Source organism: Juglans regia, chromosome 15 (assembly GCF_001411555.2).
Source record: "Juglans regia cultivar Chandler chromosome 15, Walnut 2.0, whole genome shotgun sequence".
NCBI classification, from domain to species: domain Eukaryota; kingdom Viridiplantae; phylum Streptophyta; class Magnoliopsida; order Fagales; family Juglandaceae; genus Juglans; species Juglans regia.
In genome coordinates, this window is record NC_049915.1 from 13,195,126 (window position 1) to 13,214,211 (window position 19,086).

General features: G+C 38.3%; 1 protein-coding gene across 3 annotated transcripts; it reads left to right on the forward strand.

Moving 5' to 3' along the window:
- Positions 1–1,089: 1,089 nt before the first annotated feature.
- Positions 1,090–17,920, forward strand: LOC108984351. Of its 3 annotated transcripts, XM_018956277.2 has the most exons (10): positions 1,091–1,321; positions 1,436–1,536; positions 1,626–1,746; positions 2,067–2,160; positions 2,315–2,823; positions 3,109–3,223; positions 3,652–3,707; positions 5,987–6,093; positions 6,259–6,346; positions 17,404–17,920. In XM_018956277.2, exons 1-10 carry the CDS (start codon positions 1,178–1,180, stop codon positions 17,545–17,547), a joined length of 1,479 nt encoding a protein of 492 aa, XP_018811822.1. In that variant the 5' UTR covers positions 1,091–1,177; the 3' UTR covers positions 17,548–17,920. The 3 variants fall into 3 exon arrangements, with proteins under 3 accessions (XP_018811823.1, XP_018811822.1, XP_035541847.1); XM_018956278.2 differs by lacking the exon at positions 6,259–6,346 and having other exon boundaries at positions 1,090–1,321; positions 17,404–17,515; XM_035685954.1 differs by lacking the exon at positions 1,091–1,321 and having other exon boundaries at positions 2,062–2,160.
- Positions 17,921–19,086: the final 1,166 nt, after the last annotated feature.

The following is a 19,086-nucleotide window of genomic DNA, read 5'->3' on the forward strand; positions in this document are numbered from 1 at the left end:
TTGTGTTTGGATGAAAATTAAATGACCGAAGACTGACCATACGTTAACGTTAAATTCAACTCATCTAGAACCATGCTTCATTGGTAACACCACAATAGGGCCATTTGAATAATGCTTGGACCAAAGATTATTATCACCTATTCTTTTTTTCAATTGGGAATCACTGATGATTGCTCTGATTAGGGTTGATTTAGTTACATAAAATTAAACTATATCATCTCATCTCATATAGTCATTACAATTTTTCTAAACTCCCACACAAAATATAATAAACAATTCAATTTTTCTAAATTTTAAAATAAAAATTATATTAAAAAATTATATTATAACAATATTTTATTTAACTTTCAACAAAATATCTCATCTGAACTGCGTAACCAAATAAGACCTAATCTTGGCAACATCATTGTTTTTTTTAATCACTTGTGACGATTAGATCCACGAGTTCAACTTCTATTTTTCATTTCTATAAAGCTTAACATCATCACATTAAAACTCCCTTGGTGTTAAAACTCCCTTAGTGTTAAAATGGTATGCTTCAATGCCTTGTGCAGGACGTTCATTCAATCTTAGCAGATATAAGTTGGGAGATAAAACATGTTAAAAGGACTACAAATCAGGTGGCTCACCAGCTAGCACAACAAACACTTTATCAGAACTGTGAGATTATTGATATTGATTTTATCAACCCAGGTATAAGTGCTCAAAATATGGCTGATGGACATAGATTAGGTTTTTGTTCAAATGAAATAGTTGTAACTCATACTAATGTAAATGATGTAGGCCATAGTAATGTAGTGTCTGTTCCGAACCTTAATAATGTATTGGCTGAAGGCTATAGTAATGTTGTTTGAAATGAAATTTGAATTTTCAATAAAAAAAAAAAAAAGAAAGGATTTTTTTTATTATGCTTTTCCAACTCACCCTAAAATCAAACAAAAATTTTAATGCTCTAAAATTGGGGTTTTTTTACAAGTACTCTTTTTGGTTTTGGATTTTTTACTCTCATGCCGTATGTAGCTTTCGTTACAATGCTACATGTCGTTAGGATGGAAGTCGGCGTACAATTTCAGAATCCGGAAATGGAAGGCTTACAAGAGAGTAGAGAAAAGAGAGTGGAGTTGTGGGAAGAGCCGAAGCAGCAGTGCCAGAGAAAGAGAGTTGGGAGGATTCGGGAATGGGTGGCGGTATATCGTGGTGGTCGGAGAAGCCTGTTTTTTTCAAGATTAACCGGAAATCGGAAGCCGATTCCCTTCTCAAGTCGTCCATTTCCTCCAAGCTCCATGACTTCCTCTCTGATTACTCCGACGACGTTCTTTCCGTAAGCGATTCCAGAGTTTCCTTTTTCGGTTTTGTTACTGATTACCCACCCATCTGCCCAAATCCAATACTCATTCGGAATCTGTTTTTGTTTATTCGACGATGAAACCAACAGGAGTATATAACGGTGCTTATTTGCAACGGAAAGCATCAATATCAGGCGAGGGATGATTTGGACGCATTTCTTGGCGAGAGGACTGCAGAATTCGTTACTTGGTACCTTCCCTCCGGCTCTCCCTGATTGCTTTTCTTCTTTATTCTTTCTTCGGGTACTTCTTGGTTATCTGACTTGTCTTTCTTTGTAGGCTATGGGATTTCCTCTCGAGTCATGCTCTTCAATCCAGTTCAGAGATTATTGCTTTATCAGATTCAATAGATGTCGCTGCTGTCACCGCCAAACACGACCATGCTTATCCCTCCTCCTTGGTATTTTTCTCAGAGACTTGAGCCCTTTCTCTTGTTCTTTTTTGGGTCAGTGTATTATGTGATAGATGCATGCTTAATTTTTTCGGTGAAGTTTTTCATAACGTGGGTTTGCCCCAATGGCTGACCTAAATGGATGAGGGTATCAATGCTGGACAAAAAAGCATTCAGTTTACTAATAAATCTAATAAGAAGGTTTGCAATAACTAAACTTTGAGTCATCAGTTAGTGGAATGGGGTTTTATCAGCGATTCCTTGAGAATCGCATTTTATCCTTTTGTCTAAGTTGTTCATAAATTTTTGCTCCTTTCATTGTAGAGCAGGTTCTTTTACACGAGTCCAATCGGTCACCTAAACAGGTTTTACAAGAAAAAATTGTGCAAGCTCCTTCTAGCCATTTTAAATCCTCCTCATCAGGTGAGATTTCTTTGCTTTTCTGAATATATGTATTCCTATTTGTTGAAATTAATGTTGATGATGGTTCATTCGAAATCCATAGCAATTTGTGTGCAAGTTTGTGGTTGCTTATATGCCAACCACATTGAGCAGCACGTTCACTTCGTCCTTGCAGGAAATGCTCATCCCCGAAATTCTGCTAATAATGTGACTGGAACAAGCCTCTCTGCACATGCAACTGGTGTGGTATCCGAGTCTCACCACATTGGAAGGCCACGGGGCAGTGTTTGGGATAGACTTAGCAAGCCATTGGACAATGCAGCTGAAGGGAGTGAGACTATTGATGTGAGTGCTGTTGCTCAGATTAATCAAGATGAGCAACTACTTAACTGGCGATCATCAATGCATACTGCACCGAATGGTGGACATAGTCAGACTGTGAGAGGGGAAGTTCCTGGTCTTAGTAAGAATGACCTTGCCGAGGGTAGAACATTAGTGCACAAGCCTCATCCACAGCATTCCGCAAATAACATCAGACAAAAGAGACACTTTGGTGACATCAGTCTTGGCCTTGGTGCTGGTTCAGTTTCTTCAGTGGGTGAGAGGAAAACGGGTCTCCAAAGCAAAGAAAATTTACAGGATTTGAAAAAACCACATAAGACTACTGCTCTAAACTTGGCTTCGGTATGTTCTGTACCGGCTAAACTATGCTCATCATTTACTTATAAAAAAAAACTATGCTCATTGACCAATGAATAAAATCAAAGCTGCTAATCATATTACAATGACATTATGTAATGGTGTTATTACTCTGTTAAAAAGAACTGATTTGTGTATTTTTATTCTCCCATGGAATAATCTTTGCCTTTTCATGCTAGAAACTTTATTTTGTTTCCTTCAAGGACATCCCATAAAGTTGGATTCGTACAGGCGGAGGGTTTACTTGGTTCATTGTGTTCATTTATACAGGAAGTTTTAGATGTGAAACAAAAATTGCATCAAATCGAGACGGAAATGTCTAGGCTCCGATCAAGGCAGATGGAGATGGAAAAAGATGGAAAGCCAAATTTATTGTTAAATTTTGGTAAGGCCATCCCAGAAAATGCAGCAATTTTTATGTCCTCATAATTATTCTTGGTTTTAAAGTTTTTCAGTTTCCTTCAAATTTTGGAGCTGAAACAGTTTCTCCATCTTTTTTTCCTGTCCTTCACCTCCTCTACTGGGATATCACAGTTTTTATTTTTCTAATGTTAGAATGAATTTAATAATTGATCTTTCCCAAGATTTTGGCACGTCGTACAGTCAAATTGATCAATTAGCTTCCTGTTAGGTCTTTAAGGATACTTTTCTTCTCTGCCATTGAATAAAAAGATCTGTCTTGTTGAACCCTCTTTCTTTTAAGTTCTTATCTGTAGTGAGCTTTAACTATTTGGCCGTGAAGCTCATTGAATGTACTATATTATACCAAATGCCCAACTTCATGCTGGATTTTGTTCACTTGTGACTTTGCAGGTTCGTCGAAGCGTCTGGAAGAAGATTCTGAATCAAGAACTATAATTGTGACAAATGTAAACTCATAGAACCTTTTCTAGATGCCTTTTCTTTACTATGAGAATTGTTTCTTAGTTGTGCTTACAATTTCTGTTGTAGTCTTCTGTACCTTTCCATCTTGGCAAGGCTTGTTGATGCATACTGTATTGTTATTCAGATATTTCTAGATCTTTTGTTTCTAGGCTGTTTCTGGACATATATCTTCAATTTTTTCTATAAATAGAATGGCATAAATTTTTAGGAGAATTAATCGTGTGTAATAATTACTTTAATCGCAACTAAAGTCACCTCAGAAATAGATTTCATATTCTTTACTATTAAGTGCAAGATCATTTTAACTGCAAAGGGTCATGAAGAAAGAAGAAATAAGGTCCTAACTATGAGTTCTTGGGGCTGCTTAACTCTGCTGTATTGTGGTCTAAGAACGGGCTTAGGATGAGCCGTAGAGTTAGACATCCTGAGTTCGGTTCTGCACTAAGAGTTTCCATGGATTATCTTATACAAAATTCTGGTGGATGCGGTTGCATATGGTTCACTCCCCAACAGTGAGTCTGATGGGCCGTGAGGTTCCACGCATCAAGAAAACTCTGTTGTCTTTTGGTCTCAACAAAAATAGTTGCTATCAATTTGTTAAACTATTGTGATTGTAGGGAGAAAATACTAAAATGCGAAATGGGAATTTGTGTGAAGGGCATTGAAATTTTTATGAACTTCCAACTGTTGCCATATGAGATGTCAAGATTGTAAGTAGGGTTTTAAGCTTTTAGGATAATTACATGGAATCTAATGGCCATCTATATGCTTGTTGCCCATGCTGATAGACAATGCTCTGAAACAGCCACCTTGGCACAATTTAATTTTTTAGTAGCATTTTTCTTTTAGTCCGGTACCAAATGGACAAGGGATGGATGCTTCCCAAATGGACACTGGGCAGCAGAAGCAACATAGATATTGAGGTTTTAATTTTCTCAAGGTTGAGAGAGGGGAATAATTGTGGCAAAAAGCTATTGATTAAAACCGTAGTACAAAAGTAAAGATTCTTGTGGATAGGGCTTGAATGATTATAATTGGGGTAAAAGGACTTAATGAGAAGGCTTTAGCAGCGGTAGGAGTTACAACATAGACTAGCACCTGATGGTTTCATCAACACCCAATTCATGTCATGGATAACATGTTATAGGGATGGACTTATCTCACCACCAAGATAGACTGAAGCAAGTGTTGATTTTGAAGTTGCTCTTACAATTGACGTGTTATACTCCTGGCTACGAAGTCTGCAATATTGATGATCCTATTCTTTCCATTCTGCCAAAGACAGGGAGACACTGTATATTTTTGGAAATCCCACGCCTACACATGTATTGTAGGCAGCCTAGCGGTCGTGTCTTCCCTTAAAACTACAAGTTGTGAGGCCTGTCCTCTACATAGGAGAAAAGGTTAATTAATTCTAGGACATAACTGTAATCAACAGCAGGCATCACTTTTAGACTTCGGAAGTGTCACACCTAAGGTTTCCTCATTGCTACACCTAATTTTAGGAAAGGGAGCATTACATTAATCTTTTTTATATATAGGTAAAAGATGTGGATTAAGGGTAGTCTGCTGAGAGCATTTCATTAATAAAGACAATTCTAGAAGTTAATCTCTAGGCATGACACCCAGATTTCCTTAAGTATCGTAGTAGTGTTTTATTGTTCATACATGATTCTAAGAGTGCGAGAACCTCTTCTGGATGCCAAAAACTGCACTCAATTCAATTATAAAGCCCAGGATCTTACTTTGAACTTTCACTTGTTTGGTCATAAGACCTCAAATATTCCTGTCAAGAACATTGGATGTTGGCAGGGTCTTTCTCATCTGTTAAGGAGAATGACCAAATGGATGGGCTCATTCAAATATAATTAGTGATCCCAGGCCCTGCCTATAAAGATATGTCCCTGAAATAGGGATTAATTGATTGGAAGATAAACCCGATATGGCATTACTTGTCCAAAAAACAAAAGTTAAACCTGATTTTAGTAATCCTAGTTCTTTTAGGACATATACTCCAAGAGAGTCGCCAGTGGAGGAACCTGATTAGGCCTTGCATTTAAGGTTCTATTTGTCGAGTGCGTTTTCAATTAGGGGAGCATAAATTATTCCTTAGAACTTCAATGTAAACTGTTATCAAAAGTAGGGCAAATTCCGCATACTAGTTTTGGACAAGTTTATCCTTTAATTTTCTTTTTTTCTTTGTCAGCATCACTGTCATCTAGTAACTAATGGACTTGTACATTGGTTGGTTTGGAAATATCAGGTACATTTTGCAGCCACTAAAGAAGCATTATCCTTGTATTTTTCCAAATGTGGGTCAGTTGTCAACGTGGTGATTCTGACTGATGAAGCAACTTCACGACGAAAAGGGTAATAACATTTTCTCAGTTGTTTTATAATTCTTACTGTGTACATGTTCTATTTATATATGGTATATTTTTTCCTTTTAAAAGTAACAAAACATTATTAAAAACACAAAAAGCACACCAAAGTATACTGGGTGTATACAATATAATGACATTAATCGTCTTTTAGGTCTGCTTATGTTACTTTTGTTAGCAAGGAGTCTGTTGACAAAGCATTGGAATTGAGTGGAAGTCAGTTTTTTTCAAGGACTATAAAGGTAAACAATGTTCCTTTTGTTTTATCTCGTATATTTCTATTTGATCATTGATTGGTATATGAGGATTAAGAAGTGACAAAGGACTGAACTGAAAGTCTTATATGGATTGTGTGACGACCAAGACTTTCTAGGTTTTTGTGTAAATTTCTTTCTCTTTTAAGCCCATGAGAGTTTCGGCCCTTGTAGGAAATTAGGGTTTTTGAAGCCCAATGGAATTAGGGCTCACGCCCCACTTGAGGTTTATGCATGATACTTGTCATCCAATGAGGCTATGTATAGGACTCGATGAATCTAGATGGATATAAGGGAAAAGAGGTGAGAATGAACTAGGGTTTGGCTTACACGCCTACCATAGGAAGATCTAGTTCTTTTTGCCATGTGTCACGCATGCATGAAGATCTTTGCTTGTGGAAGAAAGCTTTTGACACATGTCACTATGGGGGAAGGAGCCTATAAGGAAATGATTAGGAATATGGGAAAGTGGAACTAGGAAAGGCTGAGGCCATGGATGACAACAATATAGAAGAGAAAGGTTGCTTTTTGCCATGTGTCATCCATGCATGAAGGTAGGTAAAAAGGTTTTCTTGGGAAGAAGCAAGATCAAGATTGGAAGGAGGCTACACGCCCAAGGGCTTCTAGAAGGATATTTTGTGTAAGAAACCCCTTGAGGTGGACTGATAAGGCAAGGTTCTTTGTGCCAAAAAGGACCAATCACTTGTTTGTCCAAAGGTATGGTGAAAAATAAGATCTACTAGGGAAGTGTAGGGTTTTGGCAGCCCATGTATATGCACACACTCTTCACATGCCACTTGACACACATGCACACTTGTAAGAGATGGAGGGAGATTTGAGTTTAGTAAAAGACCTTTTAGTCATGAGGTACATTGGACCAAGACATGAAAAGAAATGGCAAAAGAGGAAGTGAGTTTCGGCTTGGAGGAAGAGGACACCACATGCAAGGAGGTGTCTTAGGGTTTCCAACTCAATCTAATGATGAGCTAGAAGAAAAAGGTGATAGGGCTACACGTCACTTGGCATCCATGCATGGGCTTGTTTCATGCAAAAGACTTCTTGAATGTCTATAAAAGGGGACAAACCGAAAACCCTAGAACCTTTGGCCATTTTATGCTTCTCTTGTGAGTTTCAGTCACCACACATTTCCTCCCAAGTTTCCACACTCACTTCAATATTCTCTTAAGGATAGTGAGGATACTTTCAAGAAGAGGAACTAAGGAGGTAAGAAGCTAACTTTTCTTTGTTTTACACGCACCACACGCACAACTTCATGAAAGGAAGGGAGATTCGGTTTAAGCATAGTTCATCTAGAACTTATGCTCTAACATCCACACACACTTGAGCTAGATGGATTTAACTTGTGTTTTGAAAGGTTATTTTGTCAAAATCCCAAAAGATAGACCCCCGAGAAAAAAAAAAATCCAAGAAATAGGCAAGAAACTAGGAACCTGCTCTTGATACCATGTCAAAGTCAAGAAAACTTTTGGAAAAAACTGTTTTTGGAAAAAACTGGCTCTCTTACTTCAGCCCTCTTTTCATTCACCACGTAATAATCTCTATACAAGGAAAGTAGGTCAAAATGCTATACACAGGGATCCCTAACTGATCCCTGATATTTAGCCTATATACATGGTAATATATCTATACAGCTAATATTAAAAGAGAAGTCCTAAATTATATAAATTCCTAAGTTGTATACGTTAACATATTTCACATGAACCACGCCTACACTCACATGGTTAGATTAGGGTTTCTTCAAGAAAGATGAATGTAACCCTATTTGCTTTTAAAGCCTTAAAGCATGGTGTTTTGAGGTAAGAGGGTCACGACACTAGTGAGTAGTAGCTAGAGTTTTTGTTGAAGGCAAGTTTCGGATTCAAGAGGGAAGGGTCCGAAAACTTGGAGTTTCTTGGAAAGAAAAAGGTATAAGAAGCACTACACATAAACACATGGGTTAGGGTTTTCTTGAGTAATGATCCTAACTAGTAGTACATGTGATTTTCAGCTTGTTTGCTATAAACACATATTTCAGATTTTTGTAAGTACACCTCTAACTTGTACTTGGATATTTTATATATATGGCTTGTGAACTTGTTGGTTGTTTCGGTTTTGTATGGTCTTTTATGATATTATTGTTCTTCTATGTGCTATGAATATATTTTGATATGATTGTTTAAAAGTATGATTGAAATGAGTTATGGAAGATGTGTATAATGTGGAAAGAGATGAAGTAAGAAGTCATGTAGGGTTTCGGCATGTTCTATGTTAGTTGAATATGAATGTTATATTTTACCATTTTGGCTTGGACTAAGATCATAAAAGGATCACCCATACACACAAGACAATGCTTTGGCGCTCATGAGGTTTCCTTGTTAAAAGTCTTTGTTCAATGCATTAGAAGATTCCAAGTTCATGAAAAATTGATTGGATTGCATGTTTCCCCACACAAAGCTTTCGGCCAACCTTATAAATTAAGATAATTGGTGCTTTGGGTTTTATGTGATAAGAACAATTTTTGGTTATATTAGGGTTTGAAGGTTTCGGCCCTTACATGAAATCTTGGAATGTATGCCTTTGATTGATATGCATGCCTTGAATTGTTATAAGGGAACATGTTCACATGTTCTAATATTTTCAAGCCGTAACGGAAAATGTATTACATGTATGAATGTTTTATTTTATGATGAAACATTTCGGCATCTTATGGTTATGATGAAGCATTGTGGTATTTCATGTGTCTCATGAAAGTTCTAAGGTCCATTGTCATGTCACATGCATTGGGATTGTGAAAATCCTTTTTGAAAGGTAAATAGTTTTTTTAAAAAGTAAAACCCAAATGTTGGGACGAGGGAATGTTCTAGTGGAACTCTTTTGTCCTCTCAGGAGTGTTTAAAATGGAGGGATACTGATGAGGACATCTCCTATTAATGTTTTATCTATTTTATTAATGTCTTATCTATTTTGTTTAGGGTTTGTATTACCCTACTATTTAAGGACATCTTCTATTATTGTTATTTTATTAATGTGTTATTTGTTTTATTTAAGGTTGTATTGCCCTACTATTTAAGGACTTGTAAGAAACATTGGAACAGTAAGTTTTGAATTAAGAATTGAGCGCCACAGTCGCCTCCTTCCAGCCCCACTTTGCATTCTTCTTCTTCCTTTCTTCTCTTTTGGTTTCCTTTTCTTCTCTATTTCCTATTAAATAGCTTCTATTTCTTGTTCTCACTTCTATCCTACATCATATTTGGTATCAAGAGCCAGTTGCTATTGTTTTCTCAAACACTAGAGTAACCTTTGATCCCCGATTTTTGTTCATCAGTTTCGGCAACCTAGAGACCTCTCTCTTCTATGTGCTCGAGCTGCAACCAGTAACGACACCAGACCCACACCACTACCATCACCAGCTCATCGACGTCCGACCACAAGCCCACGCTGATAAGCCTCTACGAGCTTCTTCCCCTCCCTCCGACTTCCTTCCCGTCGTTACCCAGTTCTATACTTTTTCCCTGTGATTTTTGGTCCTTGCTGAGTTGGCAGTGACCTTCAACCACAGCTCAGCTCCCCTTCGAGACAGAACTCACCGAAACTACCAAACTAGAGACAAACGGTGCCAGAAACACGAAATCTTAGCTCTGATCCTTCTCCCTCCAGCAGACGTCTCTCCCTCTTTCGTTCTCTCCTCTCGCGCGCGAGTTTATTTTTTCCCTCAGTGTAGAAACACCCAAAGACAGCAGGTACCCCAAAAAAAAAAAAAAAAAAAAAAAAACAGAGAAGAAGCTTTAAGAAAGGCGTAGACCTTGTGTAGATTGTTTTCAACCAAATGTCTAGAAAGAAAGCTAGCCTCGAATTCTCAGTGAACAAAAAGGGAGTCACCGTATCCTATCTCTCTTTGGTTTTTATACTAACTGTTCATTTTAAAAGGGTATCAATTGTTTTTTATGTGCTACTGTTATCTGTAGTAATTTTATTCAAAACCCATATGAATGAACCCTGTGGCTGAATTAGTCTCCATGGATAATTTTACCCCACATTTGCTACTGTCCAATTTATTCGACACTTAGATTTTATTTTGCTTCACATTTCTTGTGTTCTCATTCTCTCATTTTCATATTCTGTACCATTGCTTGTCATTTTCATTAATTGTCCAAAAAAAAAAAAAAATCTATCCTACGTGATTGGATTTTCTTGATTGGTATTTGACCCTTGCCTTGTTATTTTAAATATCAGTATTATTTGTTTGTCTCATTTGGATTTACTTAATCCCAAAAAAAAAAATTATTTTGCTCAGTTGATATTTTTCATGACTTGCACTTATTGTTCATTGATCTCTTCATTGCACTTCATTTAGCTGGTGTTGCATTACATGCAATTGCGTAGTGGTCGTCTTGTCACCTCTAGTTCCAATACCTTTATCATGGATTCTTCCCAATTTGTTGCCCTCACCCGTCAATTAGCTCAACTAGCCACTAGCTAGCGACATGTACAAACTCAATTAGCGGCTTTCCAAACTGAGATGGCTGCTACTCGTGAGGAGAACAGGGACTTAGCTGCTAGGTTGAACAATTTTGAGGAACCCCCTCATTCGTCTGGCAACTCTGAAGCATCCCATAATAGACACTATGGTCGTCGACGAGATGATTGACAAGATGTTAGACATGATCGTGCGGGTAGGGACTATGATCGTGAGCGAGAACGAGACCATTATCGTCAGGGTACTCAGTCTCCTACTCGCCATGAAGAGTGCTTATTCAGAAACATTAAGCTAGAGGCCCCTACTTTTGACCGTTGCCTAGATCCTTGAGTTTTTACTCAATGGATTAGGGATATGGACCGTTTCTTTACCTGGTATACAATCCCTGAGGATCGTAGAGTTCAATTTGCTAGTCTGAAATTAACTGGCACTGCCCAACTCTTTTAGGAAAGTGTAGAGGATCTCCTTGAGAGGCACCATGCGCCTCCTGTTGGAAGTTGGGAAGAAATGAAACGTCGTCTTCAAGAGAAGTATTTGCCTCAATCTTACAGGGGTAATTTGCTGGACCAATGGAATGCCCTTACATAGGGCAATCATCCAGTGACTGAGTATGTCACTCAATTTGATGAATTCCGAATGAGATGTCATATTGTTGATGATGAGGCCATGACTTTGAGTAGGTTTAGACAAGGCCTAAAAGATGATCTTAGGAGTGAGCTTGTCCTTCGGGGTGTCGCTACACTTGACCACGCTTACTCTTTAGTCCGAGACTATGAGTCGGTTATGAGGACCCCGTATGGAAGGCGTGGAGACAATTGCCCTACCATCACCCCAGCGTCCACTCTTTCCCCTAAGTCTCTCTTAGGGCTTCCACCATCTAATGTTTCCCCCGCATGAGAAAATAAGGATAAAAGTCCTCAAATTTCCAGGACTTCCTCCCGCTTGCAGTGCTTCAAATGTAAGGGTTTTTGTTACATTTCTTCCAATTGTCCTAGTCAAACCCTAGTCATTGAGGAACATGAGGGTATAGTTGATGAACCTTTAGAAGATCAAGTCTATGAGCCTAAGCTTGAGGAGTTTGATGATTTAGGTGATGATGAGGATACCTTCTTAGGTTGTATCCGAACCCTTCCTATGGATCTAGGTTATGTACCCCTTGCTCCTGACACACCTCGATTAAGTGTTGTACGTTGTACCCTTACCCAACCCCTTGCTCCTGACACACCTCGATGAAAGATGGCATGATGACGCCAATGATAAGGGTTGTAAAATCATTGTGGATAGTGAGAGTTGCATAACGCGGTTTCTGTGGCTACTATGTCCCGTCTTGGGTTGCAACCAGTGCCTCACCCTCAGCCGTATAGTGTCTCTTGGGTTGATACTTCTTCCATAGCTGTGAAAGAGCGTTGTCTAGTGCCTATCCAGTTTCTAGAATATAAGGATCGTATATGGTGTGATGCCATTCCTATGGATGTCGGTCATGTCACTCTTGGCAAGCCTTGGTTATTCGACTTAGATGTGACCATCCATGGTCGATCCAATTCATGTTCCTTTGTGTTTAATAGAAATAAGATTCATCTTAACCCTTTACCCCCAAAACCTGTTGGCTCACAGCAAACAAAGAAAATTGTGGAACGAAAATGGCTAAATATTATTAACTCTACAGAGTTTGAGCGTGCACTCGTGGGTGCTTCTGTTGTGTTTGTTGTGTTTGTTATGGAGGTTTCGTTGGAGTCTCCAATAGTGGCCCCTGATGAGGCCCAGTCTTTTTTTCAGGAGTTTCGGGATGTCTTCCCTGAAGACCTCCCTAACCACTTACCCCCTCTACGAGATATTCAACATGCCATAGATCTTATCCCAGGAATGTCTCTTCCAAACTTGCCTCATTATAGGATAAATCTCACTCAGCATGTTGAGCTCCAAAGGCAAGTGGGTGAATTTCTTCACAAAGGCTTTATCCGTGAGAGTTTAAGTCCTTGTGCAGTTCCTGCCCTTTTGACTCCTAAGAAATATGGTTCTTGGAGGATGTGCATTGATAGTCGTGCCATTAATAGGATCACAGTGAAATATCGATTCTCCTTCCTTAGGCTTGATGATATATTGGATATGATGGTTGGTGCCACAATATTTTCTAAGATTGATTTAAAGAATGGGTATCACCAAATTAGGATTCGCCAGGGTGATGAGTGGAAAACTGCCTTCAAGACGAAGATGACCTTTATGAGTGGTTGGTCATGCCTTTTGAACTAACTAATGCCCCAAGTACTTTTACGAGAGTGATGACACAAGCTCTTCGGCCTTTCATGGGTAAGTTCCTCCTTGTCTACTTTGATGACATTCTCGTTTACAGTAAGACTAAGGAACAACATCTAGATCATCTCACACAGGTTTGTTCCACCCTTCGTGAAACAACTCTGTATGCTAATGTGAGAAATGCTCTTTCTTCACCGATCGAGTTGTCTTCCTAGGATTCATTGTGTCTTCTACTGGAGTATCTGCTGACCCCACAAAGATTTAGGCCATTGTTGGTTGGCCTGAGCCCAAGATTATACATGACGTCAGGAGTTTTCATGGTCTGGCTACCTTTTATCGTCGTTTTATTAAGGGGTTTCGCACAATCATGGCTTCTATCACAGAGTACATGAAGAGGGGAGAATTTCAGTGAACATCGGAAGCGACTAAGGCTTTTAAGTTAGTCGAGATGCGAATGACAGAAGCTCCTGTCATGCGACTTCCTGACTTCTCCAAAATTTTTGAGGTCGAGTGTGATGCCTCGGGGGTAGGAATAGGTGGAGTTCTTAGCCAGGAACGCCACCCTGCTGCTTATTTCAATGAGAAGTTAAATGATGTCAAACAACGGTACTCTACCTTTGACAAGGAACTGTATGCGGTTGTGCAAGCTTTGCGCTATTGGCACAATTATTTGTTGCCCTAGGAGTTTGTTCTTTATTCGGACCATGAGGCCCTCCGCTACCTTAACTCCCAGAAAAGATTGAATTCTAGGCATGACTGTTAGATTGAATATTTGTAGGCTTATTCTTTTGCTTTGAAGAATAGGAAGGGTGTTGAGAACCAAGTTGTTGATGCCTTAAGCCCCCGCATCTCCCTTTTGCCTATCATGAATGTCAAGGTCATAGGTTTTGAAAGACTTAAGGAAGAGTATGAGTCTTGTCTTGATTTTAGGGATACTTTTCTCGCTTTGCAAAGCGGGCAATCGGATACCACTGATGGTTTCCGTCTGGAGGCTGGTTATCTTTTTAAAACCAATAAGTTGTGCATCCCTCGGACTTCAGTTAGAGACTTTATAGTTTGGGAAATTAATGCCGGAGTTTTGGCTGGACATTTTGGACGTGTTAAGACCATAGAATAGATTAAACGTCAATTCTACTAGCCCAGCTTGAAGAAATATGTGGCTAAGATAGTTAGCACCTGTAACACTTGTCAATTGGCCAAACAAAAGCAACAGAATACTGGTCTCTACACACCCCTTCTTGTACCTAGTTGTCCTTGGCAAGACGTTAGTATGGATTTTGTGTTGGAACTTCCACGCACTCCAAAGAAGTATGATTCTATTTTTGTTGTAGTTGACCGTTTCTCGAAAATGGCTCACTTTATCCTTTGTAACAAAACTTCAGATGAGTCTAAGGTCGCTAGGTTGTACTTTAATGAGATTGTCAAGTTGTATGGTCTTCCTAAGACTTGTTTCAGATAGGGATGGTTGTTTCACTAGTCATTTTTGGAGAACCCTATGGTATATGGTTGGCACTAAATTGAAATTCTTCACTGCTTACCACCCTCAGACAGATGGTCAAACTGAAGTTGTTAACCATAGTCTTGGCAACTTATTAAGATGTCTGGTCCAGGAAAATCTTAGGAATTGGGATTTGATCCTCTCTATAGCTCAAATTGCATATAACAATTATGTGAATCGGTCTATAGGTATGAGTCTCTTTGAAGTTGTTCATGGCTACAAGCCTAAGAAGCCTTTAGACCTTATTCCCATGTCTCCACATGCTAATGTGTCTGTGTCAGCTGAGGCATTTGTTCAACATCTTCATGACTTGCATATTGAGATCAATAAACAACTTGAGGCCAATAATGCATCATATAAACTTCGAGCAGATTTGCATAAACGACATGTTGAATTTAAGGTTGGGGATTATGTTATGATCCGAATTAGACCGGAACGGCGTCCACCTGGATCCGCTTCCAAATTACAGGCACGTAGTGCTGGTCCTTTTAAAATTTTAAAGCGTGTTGGTCCAAATGCATATATCATTGATCTTCCATCACATTTTGGTTGCCACTCTACTTTCAATGTTGAGGACTTAGTTGCTTACAAAGGCCATTTCAATCCCTCCAGTGATCCTTTTCTACCTCCATCTATGGACCCTAACCCTGACCCTGAACCTTTTGTCACTCCTAATCCAATACCATCTATCATGGCACACAAAGATAAAATTGATACTATTCTAGATGAACAAATTGTGTTGACCAATGATGGAGAGGTTCAGCGTTTCCTTGTTCGTTGGGTCAATCGACCAGATTCCGACGGTACATGGATTCCCAGAGAGACACTCAAGCAGCTTGATCCAGATTTATTGGAGCTTTATCTGAACCAGCAAGATCTTCCTTTGCCCGGGTCACCAGCCACCTATTTCGGAGAAGTTGGTAGGGACACCAGACTCAGGCCTCCACTCACACGTGTTTATGGCTATCAGAAGAAGCGTGCTCAACCACTTAGCTTATAGTTGGGTGATTGATTGTAGCCTTAGTGTGATTTGTCAACTCGACAAAGGCGAGCTTTTTCCACCCTGAGAGAGTTGATGAGGACATCTCTTATTAATGTTTTATCTATTTTATTAATGTCTTATCTATTTTGTTTATGGTTTGTATTACCCTACTATTTAAGGACATCTTTTATTATTGTTATTTTATTAATGTGTTATTTGTTTTATTTAGGGTTGTATTGCCCTACTATTTAAGGACTTGTAAGAAACATTGGAACAGTAGATTTTGAATTAAGAATTGAGCGCCACAGCCGCCTCCTTCCAACCCCTCTCTTTGCTTTCTTCTTCTTCCTTTCTTCTCTTTTGGTTTCCTTTTCTTCTCAATTTCCTATTATTCTACTTCTATTTCTTGTTCTCACTTCTATCCTACATCAGATACCCTTGGGTCGACGAAGTACTGTCGGTAGATCTCGAATGGTACCTAAAAGAAAATGATACTAAAGCGGAATCGCACCTAAAACTAGTGGGTGCACCATGCACCTACTGTGAAGGCGAAATGCAAGCTGCCATGTATGAAAGTCAAGACGTAGTCACCTTGATCAAAGTGTCTAATGGTTGATGCAGTAACTAGCGGGAAACACACGGTGCATAGGGGAGCCGTGAGGTATCCAATGTATGTTATAAGCCAAGAAACGCCACGAGCTCATAAATATGTTAATGAACAAGTATGAATTGATGAAAGCATGTTTATGAAAGCAAAAATTATGAAATGTCATGTTTTTATTCGAAGTCTTTGAAAGGTCAAGTGTATAAGTATAAGTTCATGTCCATGCATTCATTGTTAAGTTTGCTGCATATACTTATGATATCTGTTGCACGTTATTTGTTTACTTATTGAGATTTCTCGAAATCTCATTGTTGTATTTGCCCACTATCATTCCTTACTCGGAATGATAGAAGCTATGACAGGTTTAGTCCATGCAAATGACGAAGCGCAAGAGGACAGTACCTCCTCCGGAGAGGATCGTGCCTAAGATGGTTATAGGCTTGTTTGAGCTTTCCATTTTGGACCATCTTGAGTCGATTGATAAAACAATTATTGAGATAATTGAAGACATAAAAAAGTTTAGAAGGTCCCATAATAGAGACAAGGACCGGGCTTAGAGAAGCGAGTGAGGCCCGAATCTCACTGAAGATCAAGACAATGTTATGGGACCACTTTTGGGAAAGGATCTTCTGTCTAGCTTTTAAATGTTTGGTCCCGTGTTTTTGGGAGTTCTTTAGAAACTCCTATCAACTTTGATGTCTCTTATGAATTATTCAATAGCATTGGGATCTTATGTTTCAGTACCATGACTAATGTTTCTTTTAAATTGACTTTTCACTGTGATATACTGCATACTGTTAGTTATCAGTAAGTGCATTGCATCTTATCTGTCATGTACAAGGGACAGGTAACCATGGTGTTCTATGTCCCGGTGTTTCAGTTTCCATCAAATCCCAAACGGGGGCTGGGGGCGCCACAGATTGACCCTGTTGACTCTTTTCTTTTTTGTTTATGTAATATTTGTTTTAGTTGATTGAGCTTGAAGTGACAAAGGTCTTAAAGAAAACCTGATAGTTGCATGTCCCTCAAACCCAGGAGGGTGGAAATGAATTAAACAATGAATATCATCATAAACTCTTTTGTTCCTCAATCCTCCCCCTATTTATATAAAGTATTTGCAACTTCAGATGGGTTTAAATCTTTCGTTGTCCAAATGATCTTAATTGTTGTAGTAGAGATTAAAGATGCTTGATATTGAATTCATTTAATTACGCATATGATTCCTGTGTAGGTGCTGAGGAAGGCTGAATCAGCAGCTGCAACACCGGGACCAGCCCAACATGCTGGGACTCCATCCCAAGCACCTTTAACTCACATCAACAGAAATTTTACTACTAACAAACTACATTGTTCGAGCTCTCATTTACAGTGGTGAAGGGTGGACATCTCTGTTCCATCAGACCCATCAGCTACAGAAAATGTTAAATCGAAAGAAGCTGGATCCTCTGCCTCCCAACAACAGCTTCCCGGCTCACCTGCATCAGTAAAAATGAGATCTCTGTCTCGAGAGAACCCTGGAGCTTCCTAGTTCTGCTTATAGTCACATTTACTAAGCCTTTAATCTTGTTTTTTTTTTGGGGTTGGGGGATTGGAAGTATTGTGATTGGGTTCTCTGTGTTCTAAGCAAATGCTGACCACGGTTGGCTAGTGTTTGGATGTATGGACTTGATGAGGATCAGTTGATATGAAAAATCTTGTTAACCTTTGAAATGCAGATAACAATGAATCAGATTCAAAAATTTTCTTATGCTTTCTTATTCATATATAGAGTTTGCACAGGATAAAGAAAATGATATACAGTTCAACAGGGCTATTTAGCCAAACATTCATATGTTTACCAAGTAGTCTAAGAGATGCTAACCTAGCATCCTCTTAGTTAAAACTTGTATGTAATGTCTATTTCTAATGCATTGAAATGTTAGTAACTTAGTATTCTGAACTAATATCGTATTGTAACTCAAAATAGATAGCATACAATTGCGGCGCTGTTACCTATTTTCCTTACCTCTTTTGTCTCATGAAGATTTCCTTACCAATTGAAATCTAGTCATAAGAATGTCGTATTCTTTTGCCCATCAACTTGTTCTAGGTTTGGACAGGGACAACAATATCAATTCCAAAATTGTACCCTTGGTTTTCATGGAAAGTTATTTAGGTAGTTCTGGAGTACAGATGATGAGGTACTCTCAGAATACGGATGATGTGGTACTTTCATCATTTCATCATATTTCATGACATGTTATGTAATTAAAATTTCTAATGTAAATACTAATTTTAACTGACATGACATCCTATAATAAGATGTACTACTTGTTTGTACTCCATAAGTATTTAATAATTACTTGATTTTCACCTCCCCTTTTTTTTTTTTTTTTGGTACCAAGTAGCTCTGTAATCAAGCCAAGCTGAGTCGGTTTTTGGCTTGCCGAGCTCGGCTCTACTCAAAATACTCGAGCTCGAAATTTTTATTTAATTTTTGTTCGTGCTCGACTCGGTAAACTAAACTCTCAAGTTGAGCTCGAGCACGAACTTATCCCACAAATGAGCTTGAGTTCAACCTCGAATTGTTTTTTTTTTAATAGGATTTAATAATTAATAAATTAGATAAATAAAAAAATAAAAAATATAATATTGAATTTGTTCAACTAACAAGTAGAATCTTTATTGAATTATAAGATTTTAAAAATTTATAAATAATTAATATCTAACTAATTGATATTTATCTATAATAATAATATATTATATGCCTACATATATTATTAATACATATACATAATATGATAGCATATATTTATTTCATATGTGGTTCCCACATACTAGTATATGAAATTATTAAATCTTATCGACTAATTATTGTACAATTTATAAAATATTGCTATGAAGTATATTCAATATATAGACATAAGTAATTAGG